General features: G+C 36.4%; 3 protein-coding genes across 3 annotated transcripts in view; all 3 read right to left on the bottom strand.

Moving 5' to 3' along the window:
- The window catches only part of LOC103499355 (conserved oligomeric Golgi complex subunit 3), a 51189-nt gene extending 44428 nt beyond the window's left edge, over window positions 1–6761 (bottom strand). Inside the window, exons 1-7 of the mRNA XM_008462338.3 lie at window positions 6548–6761; window positions 6270–6353; window positions 6003–6110; window positions 5732–5776; window positions 5572–5646; window positions 1856–1951; window positions 1254–1331 (exon numbers count right to left, since the gene is read on the bottom strand). Of these exons, the coding sequence (XP_008460560.1) occupies window positions 1254–1331; window positions 1856–1951; window positions 5572–5646; window positions 5732–5776; window positions 6003–6110; window positions 6270–6353; window positions 6548–6631 (570 nt within the window). The 5' untranslated portion in view covers window positions 6632–6761. The remainder of the gene's footprint in view (window positions 1–1253; window positions 1332–1855; window positions 1952–5571; window positions 5647–5731; window positions 5777–6002; window positions 6111–6269; window positions 6354–6547) is intronic.
- Window positions 6762–18092: 11331 nt separating this feature from the next.
- On the bottom strand, window positions 18093–18966 carry LOC127151186 (uncharacterized). Its single transcript, XM_051090608.1, has 3 exons — window positions 18849–18966; window positions 18627–18745; window positions 18093–18524 (listed from the first exon to the last, which is right to left on the bottom strand). Exons 1-3 carry the CDS (start codon window positions 18964–18966, stop codon window positions 18093–18095), a joined length of 669 nt encoding a protein of 222 aa, XP_050946565.1.
- A 126-nt stretch (window positions 18967–19092) lies between these two features.
- LOC103499392 (uncharacterized) lies at window positions 19093–20675 on the bottom strand. The gene is made up of 4 exons (XM_051090607.1): window positions 20203–20675; window positions 19751–20085; window positions 19410–19658; window positions 19093–19259 (listed from the first exon to the last, which is right to left on the bottom strand). Exons 1-4 carry the CDS (start codon window positions 20673–20675, stop codon window positions 19093–19095), a joined length of 1224 nt encoding a protein of 407 aa, XP_050946564.1.
- Window positions 20676–23907: the final 3232 nt, after the last annotated feature.

The raw sequence follows: 23907 nt of genomic DNA, 5'->3' as shown, positions 1-23907 counted from the left end.
TAATTGGGAACTTTTAACGGATGAGTCAGGGGGACCGCCTTGTAACGTAATTTTCACCGAGCGATTGGTAGAATCCTTTGCAGACGACTTATAAACGCGACAAAGTATTGTAAGTGGCAGAGTGGTCTTGCTGCCACGAACCACTAAGATTCAGCCCTTCGTCACTCTGATTCAAAAGGCTAATGGAGACTTTTGAATAGTATTTACTATAACAAAAGTTTGTTATTATAGTGTTATATAGTCCTTTCCCTAAACGCCCCTTTAGAAGATTTTGGAGGAGAGATCTTTGGCGCCTCCTTAATGCATGTTACCTTTGTAACATGGAGGGTAATAATAGATCTAGAAGGAACTCAGGAAGAATGGGGGCTTGTTGAAATAGAACTTCCCTTCTTTGAAGCCAAAGAAAGAATTTGCAAATGAACACACCTTTCTTCTAAAACATCTGTATTCACTTCAACACTTTGTCATCCCACCTTGCCTCCATTCTTCCCAAAAATGTACAATTTGCACACCTTCCATCATCAACTTGAATTCACACTTCACAGTACGCAGTATCCATAAAATTAAGTTTATGGTATGCGTAGATTCCAACGTTAACAAAAAAAAAAGTAAGTTCTCTCACCCCTTTTCTCTCTCCTCTCTCCTTTTCCCTTTTCGACAACATTGTGGTGATTCTTCTTTTTCGGCGTCCTTTCCTTTCTTCTCCAGCGAACTCCAATTGGCCATAAGTATGGAATTACAAAGCTGCAAGGTGAGTGGCTCTTCCTATTGCACTTGGTATGATTCTGACAACTTCTACGCTGAGGATATGGATGTTAATAAAGTCCTCCCATTGGCTAAGACTCACCTTCAATGGTGTGTGGAGCGGATCTCAAAACTTCTTCAGGGGTCAAGTAACCGTTTCTTCATCCATAATGACAAGGATGACTCAAGGACAACAAGGTTGTCCAAATTCAGAGATACTACCAGCTGAGTTATGAGATGTACAGTCTGGCCAAAAATAGTGGCAGTAAATAGCAAAGCAAGATACCTTACATTTATCTTAGAAATTAACAAGTGATTCATTAAGTGCTCAAACAGTAAGGAGGATGCCTTACTCTTTTTTTTTTTTAACAAATGTATGACACTTTTCATTAAGTGCTCAAAGATACAAACTCCTGAAAGAAGATATCTTACAAAATGACAGAAGCAGTTTATTAGAATAAGAGTGCCACATTCATATGGAAATTTTTATGTCAAAAGTCAAACCTTACATTCTCCAACTCATCGAAGTAGTTAAGCTTAGTGCGAAGTGCTTCGGCAAATTCAATTAGCCTCTGCTTCTCCATTACCTATAATTAAGATTTGACAAACAAAGAAAAATTCATTATAAGTTTCAGATCCCAAAGTTTCTGATTGTTCGAACACATTAGTTTTTCCTTTTTTAACAAAGCCAACCACGTTATAGTTTTACACGTAAAAAACAAAATGTTGCTGTCCACTTAGCATCATACAAGAAAAGTAAAGTTACCAAGAGCATTCTAATCTCTCTCTCCTGCTTCTTTAGTATTCCTTTTTATCAACAATAGCAAACAATCATCTAATTTTTAAGAAGCTAAGCTTTCATTGATAAAATGAAAAACTAATAGGACGAAACTACATCTGAAATACTTGATAGGACGAAACTACACAAAGTCATTCTTCTTTCCATTTCTTTATCAAATTAAGAAACAAATAAAAATTTGAAATGAAAGCCAACCATTTCAGCAACATTTTGTTCTAAGCCCTAGAAGCATGATACTAAAATATATTGGCAAAAAAGTTTAGGCAATTAAACACTAGTACATCATAAGACAAATAGAGATCAAATTCACACCAGTCTATCGCATGCATCATGAAGCGTTCTAGTCTTTGTTGCTACAGCCTGATGTTGCAATTGAAGTTCATTAAATAAGCCAAGCGTATCATCTACCTGAATGAGAAATAAAGCACAACAAGTTGTAACTACCGTTATTTCATTGAACCTATTCATTATCATGCAAATATAAAAATAAAAATAAAAAAATTTAAAAAAGCGTTCTTCAAAATTCAAATAGAATAAAAATAAATTAAACTATAAGTATTATGTTTCACACATTATTTTTTATTATTCTTCCACAAATTAAAAGATTTTAACAATTTTTAGTAATTAATATCTTATTTGACTACTTTTATCCTTAGCTTTCAGCATCTTCCTAGAAGAAAGTGAAAAAAAAATGGATAATGATGCATTAGCCCAACTTGACCATAATAATCATCTGGCTAAAATAACCTACCACTCGAAAACATGTTTTTCCTCCCTTGAGTGATTCCCTATTTGCCTCCTCATGGAAGGTGGAAATTACCAAGAAGGTAGTATTTTGTCTAGCAGGTTATCACTGTTAGACCTCCCATTAAGCAAGTATATATGAGAAGGGATAAAAAGGAGAATAAGCCCCCAATAAACGGGTAGTTGGCTGAGGTCACGAGGACTGAGGTGGCAAGGGAACGTTGGTATTTGCTAGGGTTAGTTATCTTTGTTTATGCGTTTTGAGTTGAACAATAGTTCACTGTGCAGAGAGCATCCCTCTTATTTGGCTGTGTGCTACTTGGTTATTATTGATATAGTACTGCAAATTCCTTGGGTGTTGCCCTGTTCTTGTGTTGTTCTTTTGTTTATCTTCTTCAGGTGACTTCGAGCCTTGCATCCACAAATTCCATTCTGGAATTTACAAAAGGGCAAAAGATCAAGCCAAAGGAGTTACAAGAGGCTTCTCCAATTGGTCAAAAACAAATGTAAGGTTATAAGAACTACAGAAATACGTACACTTGCACCAGAACATAGCAACAAATATTGTAGATTCAAAAGCATAGTCAAAGAGCTTCCTCTTTCCATTCAAGAGGTGGTTGTTTCTCGCCTTCCATGAAATCTATAAGAAAGCTGGAATAATATCAAATATGCATCTACACAATCCCCTAGCTTTCTCGATATTTAGGCTTCTTTATTGATCTTAATGTATATACCTCTTGTACTTTGAGATCTTATTATTAATAAAGAAGTTGTCCCCTTTTCAGAAAAAAAATATAAAAGGTGCTCCATGACAGTAAGAGAGGAGCTCATAAGCTCATTGAATAGATAAACTCATCTCTCATCCAATTCCAACTCAATTTCCAATAGTCAAGATGACCAAGAGGATTATGGTTAGAAATTGTAACTTGTGCCCAGTAGCTTGAATCATATGTCCATGTTACATCATATATGATCGTTAGATCACCCTTTTGACCCAAGAACTCTTGAGTTGTGATATTTGTTTCTATGCGTGTATCGGGTATGCAACAGATGGGCATCTCACTCTTTCCTTGTAGAGTTGGCTTGAGGTAGAGATATCCAACATTGACAAGGGAGATATTGGAAGGCATCGAACTCCTCAGATGGGCAACCCCAAATTGGGTCCCAAGAAACTTGACTTGGCCCTGCAACTAAGATATACCCAACATTTTTAATGGCCATCTTCAAGTCAATCATCAAAAAACCAGCAAAGACAATCCCATTCCCAACATTACCAGGGAAGGAATTACCATTGGCAAGGACAACACCAGAGGCCGAGACCACGAACTCATCCTATTGAAACCCCACAAAAACCTTCTGAGACTTAAGCGTCGTAAGGCTGTTGTTGAGAACGGTGAGAGTAGACTCCAATCGATAGGGCTGGCAAGTGAGATCAAAGCGATTTGGGGGAAGCTTGGTACCTTGATCGAAAGTGTAAGATAAGAAAATGCCATTGCAAGAAGCGGCAGTGGGAGGTGGAGCTTGGTCAATTGGTTGAGAAATGGAAAAGGTCGTGGTTGTAAAGAAGAGGAAGAAGATGAGATGGGGGAGAGCCATGATTTTGGGGAATTGGGGGTATGTGGGTTTGAAATTTGAAAAGGAACATAGAGAGAAAATGTGTAGATTCGAGAGAGAGTGACAAACGACGAGAGGAGGCTCATAAGCTCATTGGGGAGAGCAATTGACAATTCGAAGGAGAGGAATAGCTCCTTCCAAAATCTTTGAACAAAACGACAATTGATGAAAACGTGACTTAGAGCTTCATGTGCAACATGGTAAATTAAATAGCAAGTGAGGAGAAAGCCATGTGAGGGTTTTATGGTTAGGTCAACAAAGGTACATGTTCATCTCAAATTGCTTTTTTTTCAAGGTTTTATGGTTGAGTTAGCAAAGGTTCATGTTCCTATTCTTCAATTTGCTAAAGATATTTTGTTGTTCTGGAAATATGATGATGCAATGTGTGATATTCTTATGAAGATAGCAAAGGTTTTTGAAATATTCTCAAGGCTCAAAGTTATTTGGCATAAATCTTCTTTGTGGTATTAACATTGATGATTCCATCCAAGCTTCCGAGCTACTGGCAATCCCAACCAACTTTAGTTGTAAACTGGAGACCCTGCCTTTTATTTATCTTGTGTCGCCTTTGGGTGGTCATCCAAGGTGTACTTCATTTTGGCAGCCAATCTTAAATAAAATTTCTAAGAAACTCAATTGTTGGGAAAGGTTACACTTATTAAAGTTCCAACTTGATGGGGGTTTGGGCATTGGTGGCTAATCTAAGAAAATTTTGGCTTTGCTTGCATAGTGGGGCTGGATATTTTTTAGTGAGCCAGACTCTCTTTGAAAGAGGGTAGTTTCTAGCATTCATGCTTCGGATGATTTCAACTGGCATGCACTTGGGAAACAACTTTATTGTTTTCGCAGTCTATGGCTCAGTATTTCTAGGAGCTTGGAAATCAATGGAATTGTATGCTTCTTTTTCTTTGGGTTGTGGATCCATAATCCTTTCTTGGCACCATTGTCGCTGGATCGGTCCATCAACATTAGAGACTGGTTTTCCTTGACTTTTCTGCATTTCTTCCACACCAAAGGAGAAGGGTTCTGATTTTAGGTATTCAAATTGCTCTGCTTGGAATATTGTATTTTGATGATTGGTTGAGTTGAAATTGAAGAATTTGAAGCTCTCCTTGAAGTTTTTCCAACAGCTATACCTGGTTCTATATTTTTTCTAGAGAACATAGAGCTTTCAATTGATGAAATGAAAAGATTCTAAAGCTCCAAATACAAGCATACAAAAAGTCTTTTCAATTCATCAATGAAAAGTTGTCCCTTGTTCAAAAAAAAGATTAACACCTAGGATAGGGTGCCAAGGAGGTAATTTGATGGTCTGCTTCTGTTTTATCTTGTGTAGGAGTGTGCCAGAGGATATTGGTGCCCCTTGATAAGTCTTGAAATGATGGAAGACAGCCTCATAGAATGGTTGTTGGAGATTCAGAAACAAAGTCAGGATCTTGTGGTCTAACGTAGTGATAGTGTCCCTTTTGCCTCCCTTGAAAGAAAGAAACTAACAAAAGGGAAAATTAAGAATCTTGCATGCAAGTAGAATGCTAAATGTCTAAACGTTTCCATGATCAATTGAGTTTTTCTTATTCTTGGTGATTAAAAATATATATTAGTTAATTAAATAAAAACACAACCCAAAAGATTATTTCATGTTGATTAAGGAAAAAGTAATAAAACTTTACCTGACGAAGTATAACATCACATGTTCTTATGCGATCTGTTAAAGAATTCAAGTAGTGGTGGTATTTCTCCTCTGTCTACAATAAGGAATAGAATGCTCAAAGAGAATATTCTCGGCTTGCAACGGAAGATAAATTATAGAAGAAACCCAATTGTACTAACCTCAGATTTCATGGCTGATTCTAGATCAGAAAACCATTTGTAGAACTGCAAGAGATTCAGTAGGAAAAGCAAAAGTTTTAGTGATATGACTTCAACAATACCAGACAACATAAAGTGAAAATAGATTATGCCAAAGAAGATAACAAGGCAGGGCATCAACAGGGTTAAAATCTTGAAGATTATGATTGTTACCATCACAAATACTGTAATAAAAAAAATTAAATAACGAAAAAGGCTGAAGACATTGAATCCAGCGTACAGTAAAGGCTACCTGATTGGTATTAACCAAAACGGCTTCAACAGCATCGGAATCATCGTTGGTGGTATTCTTAACCGAAATAGACAATGCATTTTCTTTACCTCCTATCCTATCCTGTGCCTAAAATAATATGTAACATGAAGCTGTAGTTATGAAACATTTGTCTCTAAAACAAACGTACGAAGTGGCAGTCAGCACCAGTTGAATTCAAATGAAGAATTAGAGAACACGAAGAAGAAACAAGTTGAAAATGAATGAAGAGCAGAACAAAAATCTCACCAAATCAACGGGAAAAGGTCGCTCAGCAACGGCATGACCGAGTGTGGCAATAGCCGCTTGCTGTTGCTCCGTTAGAGGAGCATTCTGGAGGATTAGGAGACAACAAAATTCCAGAAAACAAAACAAAATTGTAAGCATCGAGAATGAAGAAGTGGCGCAATCAGATCTCATCGCATAAAGTCTCATCGAAATCGAGATCGAACAGATATCAGCAAATTTCAGGATTCAAATTGGAAAAGGGAAAGAATTAAGGAGTAAAATGGAAAAGATGAAGGTACCTGCTCCCAGGTAGAAGCAAAATTGTAGCCCTTGGAAATTGCACCGGACTTGGGTAAACCGAGAGGGGCGGCCTTCGCAGCCATGGAGGTCGTCAGACTTGTTCGTGATCCAGAGTCCCGTATAAGCTATCCTTCGGCCAACAGACTTCTCTCGTCCGTTCAGACTCCTATCCCAAGAAGACGGACATTATCGATCAGCAAAATTTTTATTTAAAAAAACTAGTTTTAGTTCGGGGGCCTTTGGAAAAATATAAGAAAATATTTTCGAAGAATTTTGAAAACGAAATAAGCTAACCTACGGTTTCCTAATGAAAAATATTAAAAATGTTTCAAACTATATAATCATTCAGATTTGTCTATACAATTTTAGTTTACCTAATTTTTAAAAAATAACATAGTTTTAATTGCTTTATTACACGGCCCGTTAAAGTTTGTTGTATTTACATGGACCGTAAATATTTTAATCGTTTGAATTTTATTTACTTAATTAAAAAAACCTAATTTAAATTTACTTATGGATTTAATTTATCTAATTTTTTTAGAAAAATCCTAGTTTTAGTTTAACTAAGGGTGCCTTTGGGGAATGGTTAATTTATAGAAGGATTAGTGTTATGATAAAACTACTGTTATGATAAATCTAGTTTTATGATAACCCTTGTTTGGGGAAAGGGTTTATAGAGGTGTTTGGTAAAGGGTTATGAGGATTTTATGTAATACGTGTTTAGGGGAAGGGTTAGGTTGGTAGTTTCATGGGAAATTTAGGATAAGATGTGTTTGGGGGAAGGATTAGATGAGTAGGTTTATGTGATTTATGATAAAATTTATTTGGGGAAAGTTGAGTTAATAATTTTTTTTATGTAATATAATATTTTTTAAATGAGATTGTAAATATGATAAAAAAAAATCTTATTGCATATTTTTTTAAGAAAGCGTCGAACCCGTCTTATTGCAAATAATTTATTCTATGTGTAATATTATTAAATTAGTAAAAACAGTTGTCCAATTTAGAATTAATTTCTGAAGATATTGTGAAAAATTTATTAAAATTCATTTTTAGAAATACAAATTAATTATTTCTTATTTGTAATTGGCGATAGCGATGTCCCCCTATTTTGAACATATATAACTATGTGATATAACGTCGGGGCGAAATTGTTACTATTTTCCTTAATTTTAAATAAACATTATGAACGGAATTGAACAGATGTAGAAGGGACAAAAAAAAATATATGCATAAACAACTCAAGTACATAAGAAAATAATTGTCTACAATAGCAAAAGCATAAACAGTCAATATCATACAGGAAAAAAAAAGTAAGCAAATAAAAAGCAACTCAGGTCAGTACAAACATAAACTATCTTGTCATGTCTCGTAGGATAACTCTACAAAATCCCTCCCTCTCTATATCATTTAATACAAAGAAGTCCTACTACACAAATAAAAAGAATAACATAAACAAAAAAGGATTCTATCCTTCAAATGTTATAAAACGATTTTTTTTTCAAAATATGGTACACGATCGTTTAGATTTAGCTCAAAATTTGGTACACGATTGTTTAGATTTGACTTAAAAATTTGGTACACGATCGTTTAGATTTGACTCAAAAATTTGGTACACGATCGTTTAGATTTGGCTCAAAATTTGATACACGATCGTTTAGATTTGCCTCAAAATTTGGTACACGATCGTTTAGATTTGACTGAACGATTTTTTTTCAAAATATGGTACACGATCGTTTAAATTTAGCTTAAAATATGATACGCGGTCGTTTAGATTTGACTCAAAATTTGGTACACAATCGTTTAGATTTGGCTAAACAATTTTTTTTTCAAAATATGGTATACGATCGTTTAGATTTGGCTCAAAATATGGTGCACGGTCGTTTAGATTTGACTCAAAATTTGGTACACGATCGTTTATATTTGGTTAAACGATTTTTTTTCAAAATATGGTACACGATCGTTTAGATTTGGCTCAAAATATGGTATATGATCGTTTAGATTTGGCTCAAAATATGGTACACGATTGTTTAGATTTTTTTCAAAATTTGGTACACGATCGTTTAGATTTGGCTGAACGATTTTTTTTTTAAATATGGTATACGACCGTTTAGATTTGGCTCAAAATATGGTACACGATAGTTTAGATTTGACTCAAAATTTGGTACAAGATCGTTTATATTTGGCTAAACGATTTTTTTTCAAAATTTGGTACATGATCATTTAGATTTAACTCAGAATATGGTACACGATCGTTTAGATTTATTTTTTAATTCTTTTGGTACACGATCGTTTAAAATTATCTATATGATAATTTTTTTTACACGATCCTTTACTTTTTTTACGCTATCATTTACATTTGGCTACTCCAATCTAAATAATAAACGATGAACCAAATAACAGTTTGAAAAAAAGAAAAGAAAAGAAACAGATGAAGATGGAAGAAAAGAAAATTTATGTAACTTTCTCAAACCATAATACAAACATACAAAATCCATGTTCAAGTCTAATATTAAAAAGTAGATGACATAATGTCTTTAAAATGTATTTAAAATGTCTAAACATTCTCCATCAACTCTTCATGGAGATCATCTTTTTTGCTTGATGTTTGGCTCTCATCAACTTCACTAGATGTACAACAAAAAGATCTTTTCTCAAGGATGTCATTCTTTCTGTTTGCATTCTCCGCATATACATCTAAGAATGATGAGAAGAAACTGCCAAAATTGTCTTTATTTCTTCGAACTCGTTGCAGGAGAAAGAGGGATTGAGAGCCATAAAAAAAACACACAGAAACACAACAAACGCCTCTGGTCATTCTCAGTAAAAAAAAAAAGATCTGAAAGAAAAATCCATCAGTAAAATCGACAAGAGAAAGAGGGATTGAGAGCCATACGTTTAGTCCGAGAACGAAGAAGAAACAAAGCACGAAGAGAGCTAGAGAATAAACGAAGAATAAAGAGAGAAGATCGCCGGAGAAGAAAGCCCGAGAACGAAGAGGAGAAATGGAAGGAGAGAATAGGAACGGAACGAGGAGAATTAGAAACAGAAATGAAAAACGGAAAGTACAACATAGGCAAATTAAATCCCAACAGAAAGTACAGCATAGGCAAATTAAATTAAATCAGAACATAATCGACAAATCAGGCTACATACATATATGGAAAACAAAAAATGTAACAAAATCAGTTTGTATAAATTGTTAAACTCATCATCGGCTAAAAAATTGGATTCAAAAGAGTCAAATACCTCCCTATCAAGCTCGATCGACAACCATTGGCAGACAACGATGAAAGTTTCTGGTTTATCAAATTCAGAATGACGAAATGGAAAGCGAAACACCCAACCACGACACTGGAACCTTGAGCGACAAGGAGGGAGATTTGAGGGGATTTTGGTGAGGGAGAACACAGAACGAAGGGGAAAAGGGTTTCGCACGAACACGGGTTGAGGGGAAAGCCTGAACACAGGTTGAAGACGATAAGGCAGGGAAGGGTTTCGACCGTTTGAGGGGAGAATGAAACCGTGTTAAGGAAACCCGTTTCCTTAATATTGGGCCCAAACAGGGGTAAGGGTTAGGCTAACCTAAGCCCACAGTACCAACCCTAATCCCAAACGCCCTCTAATAGTTTCAATTGAATTTAATTTACCTAACTTAAAAAAAAACCCACCTTAATCCCACGATTTTCCCCCCTTTCTCTCTCACAAGTCATAACTGCCCCTCCCTCCCTACCCACACACGCACCTACAGGCCATCCACTTCCCTTCTTCTCTGACAAGTGCCTGTCGCCGTCGACCACCTCCCTCCTCTAACTGTCGCCAATCCACCTAAGACGTTGTTGGTCCCTCACAACCGTCGCACCTCCTCTCCAATACGTTTTCCTTCTTCTACTCCAACCATCACCCCTTCTCTTCTCCCTTCTCTAACCGTCGTAGGTCTCCCACCACAGCCTTAGATGCTGACCACCTTCTTCCTTTTCCAACTGCCGCCGGCTCTCACCTCTCCTACAGCTACAGATGTCGATTCTTCCACCTTTTCCTACAACCGCCACTGCCTCCTCCCATCTCCTACAACAGTCGCCGCCCCATCCTCTTTCTTCCACAGTTGTGCCTCCCTTTTCTCCCAAGCGACGCGCACAGCCACACACACAACTCTTCGTCTTCTCAATCGTCATCGACCTTATTTCTTCGCACACTCATTGAAGTTTGATACATTTAAACTCTCGTTGTATTTTATTTGAAACAAAAAATTAACAAATTATTATCGTCTAATTTGTTATAAAATAATTTGAAACCAAAATTTATCTTGAATATTTACTATGCAAAGATATGTACATTTATTTATTTTATTAACTTTACTACTATGTTAATTAAAACAAAAATTTTTATCTCTATAATTTGATTTGTTATAAGTTGATGCAATCTAATAAGTATTGTGGATTGTTGTTATATGAAATCTAACAAGTATTGGAAATGTGAATTGCTAGGATTATCCTACAATTATGATAGTCATAGATTTGTATGGAATATTAGTATGATGATGTTTGTTGAACTTGAATTTCAAGCATGCTCTTGGTTTTGTTTGTTATACAATATGAGTTGGATGATATTAGTTGATTATTTCTCTTTTGATTTGGAATTAGTAGAAATACTTATTAGATTTCATATATATTATTAAATAAAATCTAATAAGGCTTAATTTTAGAGGTGATTTTGAGATATGAGTATGGTAATATTTGTTATTTTATGAAATCTAATAAGTATTGTATATGTGAATTGCTATGACTATCTTACAGTTATGGTATAAATTTATATGGAATATTAGTTGGGTGATTTTGATCGGCATTTGTGTTAAAGTAACACTTTCAATTTGATACTTAGGCACCATTGAGGACATTATAAAGTTATCTTTAGGTTTGTGGAAAAAAGTTAGAGAAACTTTTTGCCCTAACTACTATAAAATTTAAATTAATTCATTTTGCATCAACGATGAATATGGATTGGATTAAACTTAGAGATAGATTCTCAAAAGAGTATATTGATGGAGTTGCACATTTCATGGAAGTGGCAAAGTGTCATGTAAATATAGAAGAACAAACAAGATGCCCATATAAAAATTGTCAAAATTCAATGTGTCAAACTTTAGATGGAGTACAAAGAGATTTATTTGCTAATGGAATATCTCCTTCATATAGTCAAAGAATTTATCATGGAGAACCAACAAATTTAGCTCAATTTGAAAGATTCATGACTCTTTTACCTTCTTTAGTTGATGATGGATTAGTAGGTGACAGATTAAGGGAACAACCTACTATTGAGAATGACGACAGTGAGTTGTTCAACCTTTTAAATGATTTGCAAGGACCAATGAGAGAAGAGGCATATGATGAGGATGAAGAAGACTTTGAAAATGAGATGCATGAGAACACTAAACAAAGGTATACTACAAACATTTTTTAGAAGTTGATGGATGAAGCGCATAATCTGTTATACCCGAGTTGTACCAAATTTTCTTCATTAAACTTCTTGGCGAAATTGATGCATGTTAAGATTCTCAATAATTGGAGTAACAAATCCTTTGATATGTTACTAAATTTGTTGAAAGATGCACTTCCAATTGATACATGTATACCTAATTCTTTTCATAAAGCTAAAAGAAAACAACGTGACTTACGACTAGGATATGATTCTATTCAATGTTTGCAAGTATGACTACGTTTTATTTTGAAAAAGATATTCTAATTATCAAAGTTATCTAGTGTTTGGTGAGTCTCAATACAAAATAAATGATGGAAAGGACAAAAAGATCCCAAACAAGATGTAACATCATTTTCCATTAATATAGAGTTTGAAACAATTATTTTCATCGAGACACATTGCTTTTGAAATGCGATGACATAAGGACAAACGAGTTAAAACTAATGGTGTGTTGCGACATCCGACTGATGCTAAAGGGTGGAAACGTTTTGATAGAAAGTTTTCTGAATTTGCTTCAGACCCAAGGAACATTCGATCAGCCTTAGCTTCAGATGGATTTAATCCATTTGCAAATATGAGTAATGCATATAGCATGTGGCCTGTTGTGCTTATTCCTTATAATTTTTCCCCATGGAAATGCATGAAGGAATCCAAATTTTTTATGTCTTTACTTATACCAGGACCGAAGTCCCCTGGAAAAGAAATTAGTGTGTATTTACAACCGTTGATTGAAGAGTTAAAGAGTTGTGGAATGATGGTGTACGTACAATTGCATGAGCAGGGAATTCTTTCGATTACGTGCCTGTTTGTTGTGGACCATTAATGTTTTTCCTGCTTGCGGGAATTTGCCAGGATGGAGCACCAAAGGTTATCAATGTGTCTCACTTATAAAGAAGATAGATCTTCATTTAAAATAAGAGAAAAATCTCTTTCATGGGTCACCGACGTTACCTTCCATCTAACCACAGTTGCGTCAGAGCAAGCAACATGAAGGACAATTGAAGCGTAGACCTCCACCCATTGTGATGAATGGAGATGAGATTTTATAACAAGTCAATTCATTAAACTTTCTAGTACTAAGTAAGCGTCCATTCTAACAAGACAAGAAAAGAAAAAGGATCATTAACTAAACAAAAAAAATATATATATTTTTTAAGTTGCCTTACTGGTCTAAACTAATGTTATGACATAAGTTAGATGTCGTGCATACTGAAAAAAATATATGCGACAACTTGCTTGGGACTTTGATGAATATTGATGGAAAAACAAAAGACACGATAAAAGCTTGTTTGGACCTTGAAGATTTGAATATACGGAAGGACTTACACTTACGAAAAGAAGGAACTAAATTTGTAAAACCACATGCTGCATATACTTTCACTACAAGTGAGAAGATAACCTTTTGTAAGTTCTTGAAATCAGTCAATTCCTGATGGATTCGTCTCAAACATATCACGATGTATTAGTGTGGATGATAGAAAAATATAGGGGTTGAATACTCACGACTTGCATATTTTACTCCAACGACTTATTCCTACTGGTGTTCGAGCTCATCTAAGAAAGGATGTTTATACACCTATTGTAGAGTTATGTAAGTTCTTTCGTGATTTATGTGCAAAAATAATATGTGATACAAATTTGGATTGATTGCAATCTGATATTGTATTCATATTATGTAAGTTTGAAAAACTTTTCTCGTCGATTTTTTTATGTAATGGTTCATCTCGCTGTTCACTTGCCATACGAAGCAAAGATCGTTGGTCCGGTTACGTATAGTTCGATGTACCCTATACAGAGAAGCTTGCGAACCTTGAAATAATACATAAGAAAGAAAACTCGTCTCGAGGGTTCAATAGCAGAAGGTTTTATCATGAACGAATCCTTGACTTTTTGTTCCATGTATCCATGTTGAATAGAAATAAGATTCAATAGGGATGCACGTAATGATGACTCAATCCCCGAGAGTCTAAGTTTTGATGATTTTGATGTATTTAGGCAAAATGTAAGGCCATTAGAGTGTTAATTTCGAAGATGCTAACAGAAAGTGAGGAACAAAAGGCCCATTGGTACGTACTAAACAATAGTCCGGAGATAACATCTTATCTTAGGTATGTTTCTCATATCCTATAAGTTTATTTAATGTCCTTCAAATTCGATTTCATATCTAACGAAACTTTTGTTTCACTCTATGTTATTACTTATAAATAGGAAACATTTGAGATTGATTCATACTCGTTCAGATAGAACATTAAAATCACATCAAAGACATCGATCACAATTTCTTGCTTGGTTCAAAGACCATGTAAGTATAGTTCTCTAATTCGAAATTTATTAAGCATTAATGAGTTATATAATTTGAGTTTAATAGTACTTTATAGTTAATAGGTTTATTCATTGCATCAAAGAGGAGAAGCATCTGACGATCTTTACTCAATATCACTTGGTCCTTCCAATCAAGTTCATTCTTACGATGAATGCATTGTCAATGGAGTTCGTTTTCACAGTATTGATTCTGACAATAAAAGATGTACTCAAATTAGTGGAATCATGGTGCCTGGAGAAGCAGATGGAGAGTCTAATTATTTTGGTATACTAGTTAATGTTTTAGACTTAAAATATAGTCATGGAAGACGTGTGGTCTTTTCAAATGTAAGTGATTTGACACAGACCCTAAGAAAAATAAAGTATGACATGATTTAGGTTTCATGTCCATAAATACATCTCATTTTTTGGTATACTGATGATCTCTTTATCTTTGAAACTCAAGCCAAACACGTTTTTTACATCGACGACAATAAGTTTGGCAATAATTGGAAAGTAGCGCAAATTGTCCAAAATAAACACCTTTGGGATTTCTAGAAGTAGATGGACTAGCAAATGATGAATTAGAGTTGTTGGAAATAGATTTAAGAGTTGAGGTAGATGTATCTATCTAGGATACAATATTATGTCGAGACGATGTTCATCCTACGATTGTAGAGCATCTAGTTCATCCACAACAATCCAATCAAAGTATACCGTATCTAAAGTCTAATGATCAAGATAATGATTAACTGTATGAAAACTAGTTTAATTCCTATTTTATAATTTTTTTTGTTATATATGTTCATCATATATGTGATTGTAGGATTATGGTGGGACTACGTCAAGATGTTTCGTTGATGAACTAGTTCAGGAAGCTAACACATTAACTATGGGTCCCTCTATAGAAGGTGATAGTAGTTCAGGAACAAAAAAGAAGCGTGAGCGTGGGCATAGTAGAAACATTAGTCTAGACATGTATGTACAACGACATGAAAAGATCCAAATTACAATTGATGAGAAGGTTGGAAAACCTGTTAGCATTTTTGCTACAAAGTTTAGCAACACCATCGGGGCAGCACTCGAGACACCATTTCAATGCGTTGTTCTAAGTGGAAGGATGTGCCTAGTGATGCCATTACCACTATAAAGGCTTGTCTACAAGTAAGTACATGTCATTTCTAATCTCATACTTACATATAAATGTTTATTGTGTCAATATCATACTCATACTTGTCTAAACTTTTATTGAATGTGTAGACCAATTTTGTTGTGGATATGTCATTAATGGTCATCAATAAGTACATACATCAACAAATACAAACTTCATTTAGAGAATATGGATTAGAGCTACATAAGCACTATAGTTTGTTTGAGAATCCTATTATTGCTCGTGAAAGCCCACCTAATAGGTTATTGAACAAAGAAGATTTGAAGGTTCTTTGTGATCGTTGAGAGACCCCTGAATGGGAGGTAATATTTATGTGTTTGTTGTACGTATATTGTGCTCATAAATTGATTTGACTAATAAACTACAAATTTTGTGTAGGAAAAAAGGCAAAAGAACAAGAAAAGTAGAGAATGTCTAAATTTCAACCATTATTGTGGGTGAAAATCTTTTCTGCAAGTGTATAATGAATTGGTATGATAGAAAACAAATTCATTATTGTTATATTCATTTTCATTGCATCTAAATGTTAATATTATTATTATTATTATTGAATTATAGACGATTGATAAGGGTGAAGAAGTAGGCCAAGTGGAGTTTTTATAAAACTCATTTTTTAGAGAAGGATAGGTGGGTAAATGAGTCAGCCAAAGAATCATATGTAAGTTATATTGTATCATACATTTGTAGTTTTATACTAACCCTTGTATATAATATTTACCATTTAATACATTCGTAATATAGGTCGCGTTGCAAGAGAAGATAAAAAAATCATCATAAGATGGATCTGAACGAACACCAGAGGTAATTATTTTTGAATGGATTTTGGGAAAACGTTCAGGCCATACTAAAGGTCTTGGATGGAAGGCAACCCTCAATATAGCAAACCCGTGTATTTGAGAAAGATATTGGGGACAAGTATGAAAAGCTTCAAACGAAGGTGATGAACTTAAAGAAGGAAAATGTCATGTTGAAGTCAACAATTTCAGGCTTCCAAGATCAATTGACTAACATCATGAGACAGCTTGCTGCGCAACAAAGGCAAGAAAGTGGACTTTCAGACAATTAGGTACGTTATAACAACTTTGAGTTATGGTTAATGGAGTTAGGAATTTAATTTCATTGTTGTATGACTATCCTGCAGTTATAGTAACCAAGTATGAGCATTTTAGTGTAATTAGCTAGTTTGTCTTGCTTCTTCGTAATTTGAAAGAATGGTTTATTACGTGGGCCTTAGGACACATTTGTAGTCTTTGTGGTGGGGGGGGGGGGGTATATATGGTGTTCTAAGAATTTTAGTTTGATTGGGAGAAGTTTATCTTGTCATTTTATATGCATTTGTCTTGCTTATTTGTAGTTTAAAATGTTGGTTCGTTAGGGGTGTGTGGGAGGGGGTGTGTGGGAGGGGGGAAGGTATATGAGTGTTCTAAGAATTTTAAGGAGGATGTTCAAATTATGTGCTATTTTCTTACTTGACCACTTGTTGCTGCGTTGTTATTTTGTCACTTTATGTTGCTACTTTGTCACATTTTTGTTTCTAATTTGTCACATTGTCACTGGTATTTTGTTTCCTATTTTGGATTTATACGTGTGATCCGAACATCGATTTTTGGAGATTAGGAGAAGATTTTGAGTTGGGATATATTTTGGCTAGGTGAATGGAATTTTTTTTTTTTGGTATAGAAAACTTGTGAAGAGTTAGAATAACAAACTCTGGCTTAGATAATGATGTATGTGAGATTTGTGAAAACTTAATTAGCAATCCTCAAATAGTATACCACTAATGTTTCATTGTTGAATTGAACATTAGTTTTATTTTTAATATAGAAGCTTATTTTTGTTATATTTGTTCATCTATTGATTTCATTGTCGATTAATTATTGTTCTTACTTAGGTACTATCGAAAACAATTACTTATTTAACAGTTAAAATTCATGTATAAAACTATAAATCACTTATGTCGACGGAAACAACATTGGCAAACATATGTTTTAGACCACATTTTGAAGAACAATTACGCTGACAAAACATGTATTTTCGTCGGGACAAATTATATGCCAAAGCAAAATTTCTCGTCAGTAAAAATGTAGTATGCCGATAAAATTGTGTTTCGTTGGTGAAACTTATATCACGACGAAATACAATTTCGTCGGAAAAACTTGTATCTCGACGAAATTTTATTTCATCGAGAAAACTTATATGCCGACGCAATTAAGTCTCATCGGGAAAACTTGTATGCCGACAAAGCTGCATTTCGTCGGCAAAAACTTATAGGCCGACACAACAACAAACGTCGGGAAAAAGGTACTTATGCCCAATGTTTTTAAAGGCTCAAGGCACACTAAGACGCAATGGTCCTCTGGGGTCTAAGCACAAGGCACACAAAAAGGCGCGAACTTTTTTACATGAGGCACACTATATAAATATATATAGAATTGAAAGGAACAACGGTGTATAAAATATAAGTAAATAACCAATGTGGAAATGTAAATTAACTCTAATGTATAAAATATTATAATATTAGTTTTCTACCCAAAAAACAAAACACAATAGAAAACTAGTCAGTATTTAACAACAATCAAAATAAAAGTTCATTCCTAAAGATCAAACTCATCATCACTAAATTGATCCTCATCTTCATTCACTCCTTCGTTGGACTTATAGCCATCAGTATCTTCTTCTTTCTGATCAGAGTCATCCAAATTTATTTGTTTGGGTGTGGGTTGTGTGGTTGATGAGGATGAACACGAAACATTAGTCTTTGCTCCCGAGGCTCTAGCTTTAGAATAGAAGGTTGGTTCTTTTGCTCCGATAGCTCTTGAAACATCACCCCACGTTAAAGTATCATCGTAAAAAACCAGCTCATCCTCCTCCTCAGAATCATCATCCAATCTTCCAATCAACCATTCATTACTATCATCAATATCTCTTAAAGAGATGGGACCGACGATATCTTGAAGGTTGTATCGACGTTTTAATGCTTTATTGTATTTGATGAACACTAAATCATTCAAACGATTTGAGCAAGCCTATTTCGTTTCTTGCTATGAAGCTGCAAAATTAGAAAATTTCATTGTCACTGCTGGTGAATCAACAAAGTTACATAGTATGTAAAAGAGAGGAAAGCTAACCTGCTCAAACACACTCCAATTATGTTCGCATCCAGAAGCACTACAAATAAGACCTAAAATTCTCACAGCAAACTTTTGCAAGTTTGGAGTTGATTGTCCAAAATTATCCCACCATTCCACTATAGGTACAAGTACAACATACAAACAAAAAATATATATTAATAAAATAATTTATTGCTGAGTATTGTTGAGTAATCAACTAATCGTTTAGTTGAAATTTACCTAGAGATATTTTGTCCCTTTGTCTAATTGCTAAAGGTTGTCCAAACAATGCTTCAACTCTCTTATACTTGCTTAGTTCTACAAGTATTTTGTCTTGGACGTCCAATGAAGCAACCATTTTTGTTATGCATGAGTAGAGCCCGTTAACTATTTCATCATCCTCTTGGATGTTAAGATTCGAATAATAGAATACCAGGTTTAAATAATATCCCGCTGCATGCAGAGGACGATGCAACTGAAGGTCCTATCTTCTATCAATTATGATGAAAATGTCCTTGTATTTTTCTTCATTATTATTGAACGACTTAGCAATAGCTTTTTTAGCTCTATCCATGACCTCATAAATATATCTCATAGGTGGCTTCTTTTCGCCATCAACCAATCTAAGAACTCGAACTAGTGGGTTAGATACTTTAAGAGAAAACACAATTGTAGTCCAAAAACTAGCCAACAAAATAGTCTGAACTACTCGCCTTCCTTATTGCTTCTTGCTCCATTTGCTATCCTTCTATTCATCTGAAGTACACATCTTCCTTAAGTTGTTCTTTTGATGATGTATACTCGATAATGTAATGCAAGCAGTAGCAAAGCGAGTCTTAGCTAGTCTAACTAACTTCTTTTGGTTAGTAAATCGTCGCATCATGTTTAATAATCCAGGATGAACATATATGAAGTTGGTAATCTCCATGCCTCTTTTCAATGCTTTGCGAATATTGGAGATCTTGTCTATATCCTCCAACATCAAATCTAAACAATGAGCGGCACATGGAGACCATATTAATTGTGGTCGCTTTACTTTTAACAATCTCTCTATTAACAAAGAAAATAAGTACACATTTAGCATAGAACTCACTACATCTAACAAATTAAAGGTGTAACTTGTGAGTACTTTACATTCTTACCTGCCATTACATTTGCTGAGGCACTATCAGTAACTACTTGTACAACATTTGCTTCTCCAATGCGCTCTACAAAATTGTCAAGTAGCTCGAACATCTTCTTTCCATCCTTCACATAAGATGAAGCATTGATGTACTCAATAAACATGGCGCCCTTAAGACTATTAACTAAAAAGTTAATTAATGTCCTATTTCTTCTATTGGTCCACTCATCAGCCATAACAGTGCATCCAACCTTAGCCCACTCTGCCTTATGGCTCCTCATTAACTCATTTGTTGCTTCTAATTCCTTCTTCAAACATGAGACTCTCAACTCACAATATGTTGGTGGTTTCAATCTAGGAACAAATTGCCCAATTGACTCAATCATAGGGGCAAAACTATCATATGTGCAAGCATTCAAAGGCACTCCTGCATCATAAAACCATCGAGCAATTCTTTGGATGGTGTGCTACCTTGTTTCCTTTTTGTACGCTGCATTCAACGAAGTTTGTTTTTCTTTGTCGTTCTTTTTATTTTGAACCACAGTTTCTGGATTGGGAGTAAAAAATGCATCCATTGGACCCTTTTGTCTTGGCTTCTTCAAGCTCGAGCCACTTGATGTTACTATGTTATTTACGCCAACACTCCCTTCATCTTCATCCTCGGTGCCGTAATCTTGTACATCAATGTCCACAATCAAATTTCTTTGTTCTTTGATCTCCTTTTTCTTGGTCGTGTAATCTTTAATTTCTTCATTCACATGATCCGAACATTTTCTACAAGCAGTGGCATTTCTATAACCACCAACGAGGTGTTGTTTCAATCGATACACCCCTCCTTTTATTACTTTTGAACAAAATCCACAGACAAATGTATTTATATCTTGGTCATTTTGTAATCGACCATATTTCCATGTTGGATCTTTTTTCAAACTTTCATCAGCCATGTATGATCTAAGTAATCCAAATAAGTATTCACTGATTCATAATCTTATTGAAAAACAAAACCTACTGTAGCTTTTTGTTTTAAATGATTAACACTTCTATTTTAGTTAAAAAAAATAGCACGTTAAGAAAAATAAAAAACAGAAGGTAATATGTTTAAAAATATTGCTATTTGGCTAATCGGTAATGGTAATGATTTTGGGAAGCTTCCTTGTCTTCTCTTTTTCTTTGTTTTTGCACCAAAAAATAAAGTAATGGGCACCAAAGTATTTTCTTTGAATAAGATTGGATGGAAAAAGAAGAAGAAGAAGGTGGCCGGTGGCCCTTGCTGGCGCCGGTGACAGAATTTCCGTAGAAAGGGGAGAAAATTCTACAAAAAGGAATTGAAGGCAGAAGCAAAAAGGGTCCAGCCGTGGACGAAGTCAAAATTCTATGGAAAGGAAAGAAACTTGAAGTCGAAGAAGTCGAGTCGTCAGTTGTGGACGAAGATGCGTAAGAGTCGTTTCGTTTCTTCACACCTAAGTAATAGGTAAAAAACAATATGTAAAACACGTAATAGGTATAATAATTTTTTTTAATTAAAGCCCAGCCCAAATGTAAAAGCTCGCGCCTTTGGGCCTTTTGCGCCTTGAGGTTGGCATGCGCTTCAGCAGCGCCTCATCATCTGCGCCTCGCCTCTCCATAAATAAGCGCAAGATGTGCACCTTGCGCCTAGGCGTGCTGTCACGTGGTTATTTTTAACACTTAACCAACGTGCGGCACAATGGTGATAGAGACACCAATGTAAGCCTTAGAGTTTGTTAGGAGACTTGCTAGAAATAGAAAGAGGCTTTAGAGAAGGGAAAAGTAGGCAAAGAGTAGAGAAAGATTGAGAAAATTGAGAATACAAGTGTATTGCTTGAGTATGCTTGAGGATTTCTTGGATTTCCTTTGATGCTTTACAAATGAGACCCCTTAGGGGTATTTATAGTATTTACATAACCGACCTTGGCCCTTAAAACCGACTTAAAAGGTCGGCAAAGTCATTCTAGAGCATTCTGGGCTTTTCATGACAGTCAGCCACCGACATAGCACTGTTCCTGACCGACATAGAAGGTTCCAGAGGCGTCTGGGCGTGTCTGGAGGGGCCTGGAGCGCGCGCGCGGGTCGCCGTTACGTCTGTCAGGCGCGCGCGCGTTCCGCTTGTCACTGTGCTTGACGTCCGTCATCGAAAGTTCCAGAAATTTCCAGAGGCGTCTCGGGTCTTCCCGGCGCGCGCGTCTGCCATGCGCGCTGTCTGTTGCGCGCGCGCGCGATGCCGCGCGCATCCGCCCATCTTCCGCGTGCGCGGGCGCGATGCCGTGCGCGCCCGCCTGCCCATCGTGCGCGCGTGCTGTGCTGCGCGCGCCTGCCTGTGTCGCGCGCACGCGCGCGCCCATGCCATGCCAGGGCCGTGCGCGCTTGGCTGCCGCTCATGCGTCCGTGGGCTCCAACGGCTGTGTCATGACCCTTGCGTGACTTTGCTTATTTTCTTAGGGCCTTTGGACTGTGTGGGACTTGGTTGGCTCCTCTTGGGCAATGCTAAGGAGCCTTAATTTCGAAAAATTTTGGGGGTCTATTTTTGGGGCGTGACACCCTCCCCCACTCGATTTCGCAACGTCCCCGTTGCGCTTTCTTTGAACTTTTCTATTTCTGCTTGGAATTGCCAAAGCATATCTTCGCGTTCCCAACTGGCTTCAGACTCTGGCAACCCTTCCCACAGAATTAGATATTCTGAGTGGCTTGGAACTCCTCTTCTTCTTATTTTCCTCTCGGCTAAGATCTCTTTGATCTTCCTGTCAAACTCGATTATTACTCCGGTTGGTGCTCGAGAGGTTTTGCTTCTGTTCGGATCCTCCTGGTCTTCATGAAAAGGTTTTAACATACTTACATGGAAGACGTTATGGATCTTCAATCTTGGAGGTAGTTCCACCTTATATGCTGCTTTACCCACTCTCTCAATGATTGAGAATGGGCCTTCATACCGCCTGACAAGTCCCTTGTGGACTTTTCGAAGGGACTTGAATTGGTTTGGTAGTAGTTTTACCAAAACCTTGTCGCCAATTTCGTATTCTTTTGGCCTTCTCTTTTTGTCGGCCCACTTCTTCATTCGTCGAGCCGCTTTTTCGAGACATGCCCTTGATATATCCTGCTCTTCGTGCCATTGTTTCGCGAAATTAAATGCAGAAGGGTTAGGTCCTTCGTATGGGGCAATCAAGGCACCAGGTGTATTGGGCTGTTGGTTCATAATTAGCTCGAACGGGCTCTTGCCTGTGGCCTCACTTCGTTGGAGATTGTAAGAGAATTGGGCCACATCTAAAAGGGCTACCCAATCTTTCTGATGGGCACTAACATAGTGCCTTAGATATTGTTCCAACAAAGCATTTATTCTTTCCGTCTGGCCATCGCTTTGGGGATGGAAGCTCGTGGAGAAGTTTAAATCTGTCCCCATCAATTTGAACAGCTCCCGCCAGAATTTCCCAGTAAAACGTGGGTCTCGGTCACTGATGATACTTTTCGGTATTCCCCATAGTTTTACTACATTCTTAAAGAACAGTCTTGCCGCTTCATCTACCTTTACGTCTGGTGAGCATGGTATGAAAGTGGCATATTTGCTAAATCTGTCCACGACCACCATAATGGTTCCAAAGCCATGGGATTTGGGTAAGGCTACGATAAAGTCCATAGTGAGACTATCCCATGGTTTCTCAGCGATCGGCAAGGGTTCAAGCAATCCCGCGGGAAGTTGTTGTTCCCCTTTGTCTTGTTGACAAACTAGGCAGGTCTTGACGTAACTCTCAATGTCATCCTGCATCCTTGGCCAGTAATATTTATCGTACACTAAGGCAAGTGTTCGATTCATACCTGGGTGTCCAGCCCATAAGGAATCGTGGCATTCCCTCAAGACATCCTTCCGCAAAGCTCCCCATCTTGGCACGAACAAGCGGTTACCAGTCGTAAGGAGGGTACCATCATTCTCCCAAAATCTTCTGGTTTTTCCCTCCTTGGCCAATTTCAGCAGATTCTTGGCCAATTCATCGTGCTGCATTCCTTCCTTGATTCGTTCAAGGAAGTTGCTTGTGGGCATGCTCCTTGTGATTATATTTAGCTCGGCCTTGCGACTGAGGGCATCAGCAACGACATTTGCCCTCCCTGGTTTGTATTCTAGCTTGAAGTCGAATTCAGCTAGAAAGTCTTGCCACCGTGCTTGCTTCG

The sequence above is a fragment of the Cucumis melo genome, chromosome 10 (assembly GCF_025177605.1).
Source record: "Cucumis melo cultivar AY chromosome 10, USDA_Cmelo_AY_1.0, whole genome shotgun sequence".
In the NCBI taxonomy this organism is placed as follows: Eukaryota; Viridiplantae; Streptophyta; class Magnoliopsida; order Cucurbitales; family Cucurbitaceae; genus Cucumis; species Cucumis melo.
Note: the sequence above shows the minus strand (reverse complement) of the source record. Positions and strands in the feature narration are given on the sequence as shown.

Bases quoted from the DNA above. Each gene is read 5' to 3' on its own strand.
- LOC127151186 (XM_051090608.1), bottom strand. From the start codon at position 18,966: ATGGTTGCTTCATTGGACGTCCAAGACAAAATACTTGTAGAACTAAGC. The intron at 18,746-18,848 runs GTAAATTTCAAC...TTGTACCTATAG, and splicing joins AAGGGACAAAATATCTCTAG to TGGAATGGTGGGATAATTTT. The intron at 18,525-18,626 runs GTTAGCTTTCCT...GAAACGAAATAG, and splicing joins ATTGGAGTGTGTTTGAGCAG to GCTTGCTCAAATCGTTTGAA.
- LOC103499392 (XM_051090607.1), bottom strand. From the start codon at position 20,675: ATGGCTGATGAAAGTTTGAAAAAAGATCCAACATGGAAATATGGTCGA. The intron at 20,086-20,202 runs GTAGCACACCAT...ATTTGTTCCTAG, and splicing joins GCGTACAAAAAGGAAACAAG to ATTGAAACCACCAACATATT. The intron at 19,659-19,750 runs GTAAGAATGTAA...CTTTGTTAATAG, and splicing joins CTCAGCAAATGTAATGGCAG to AGAGATTGTTAAAAGTAAAG.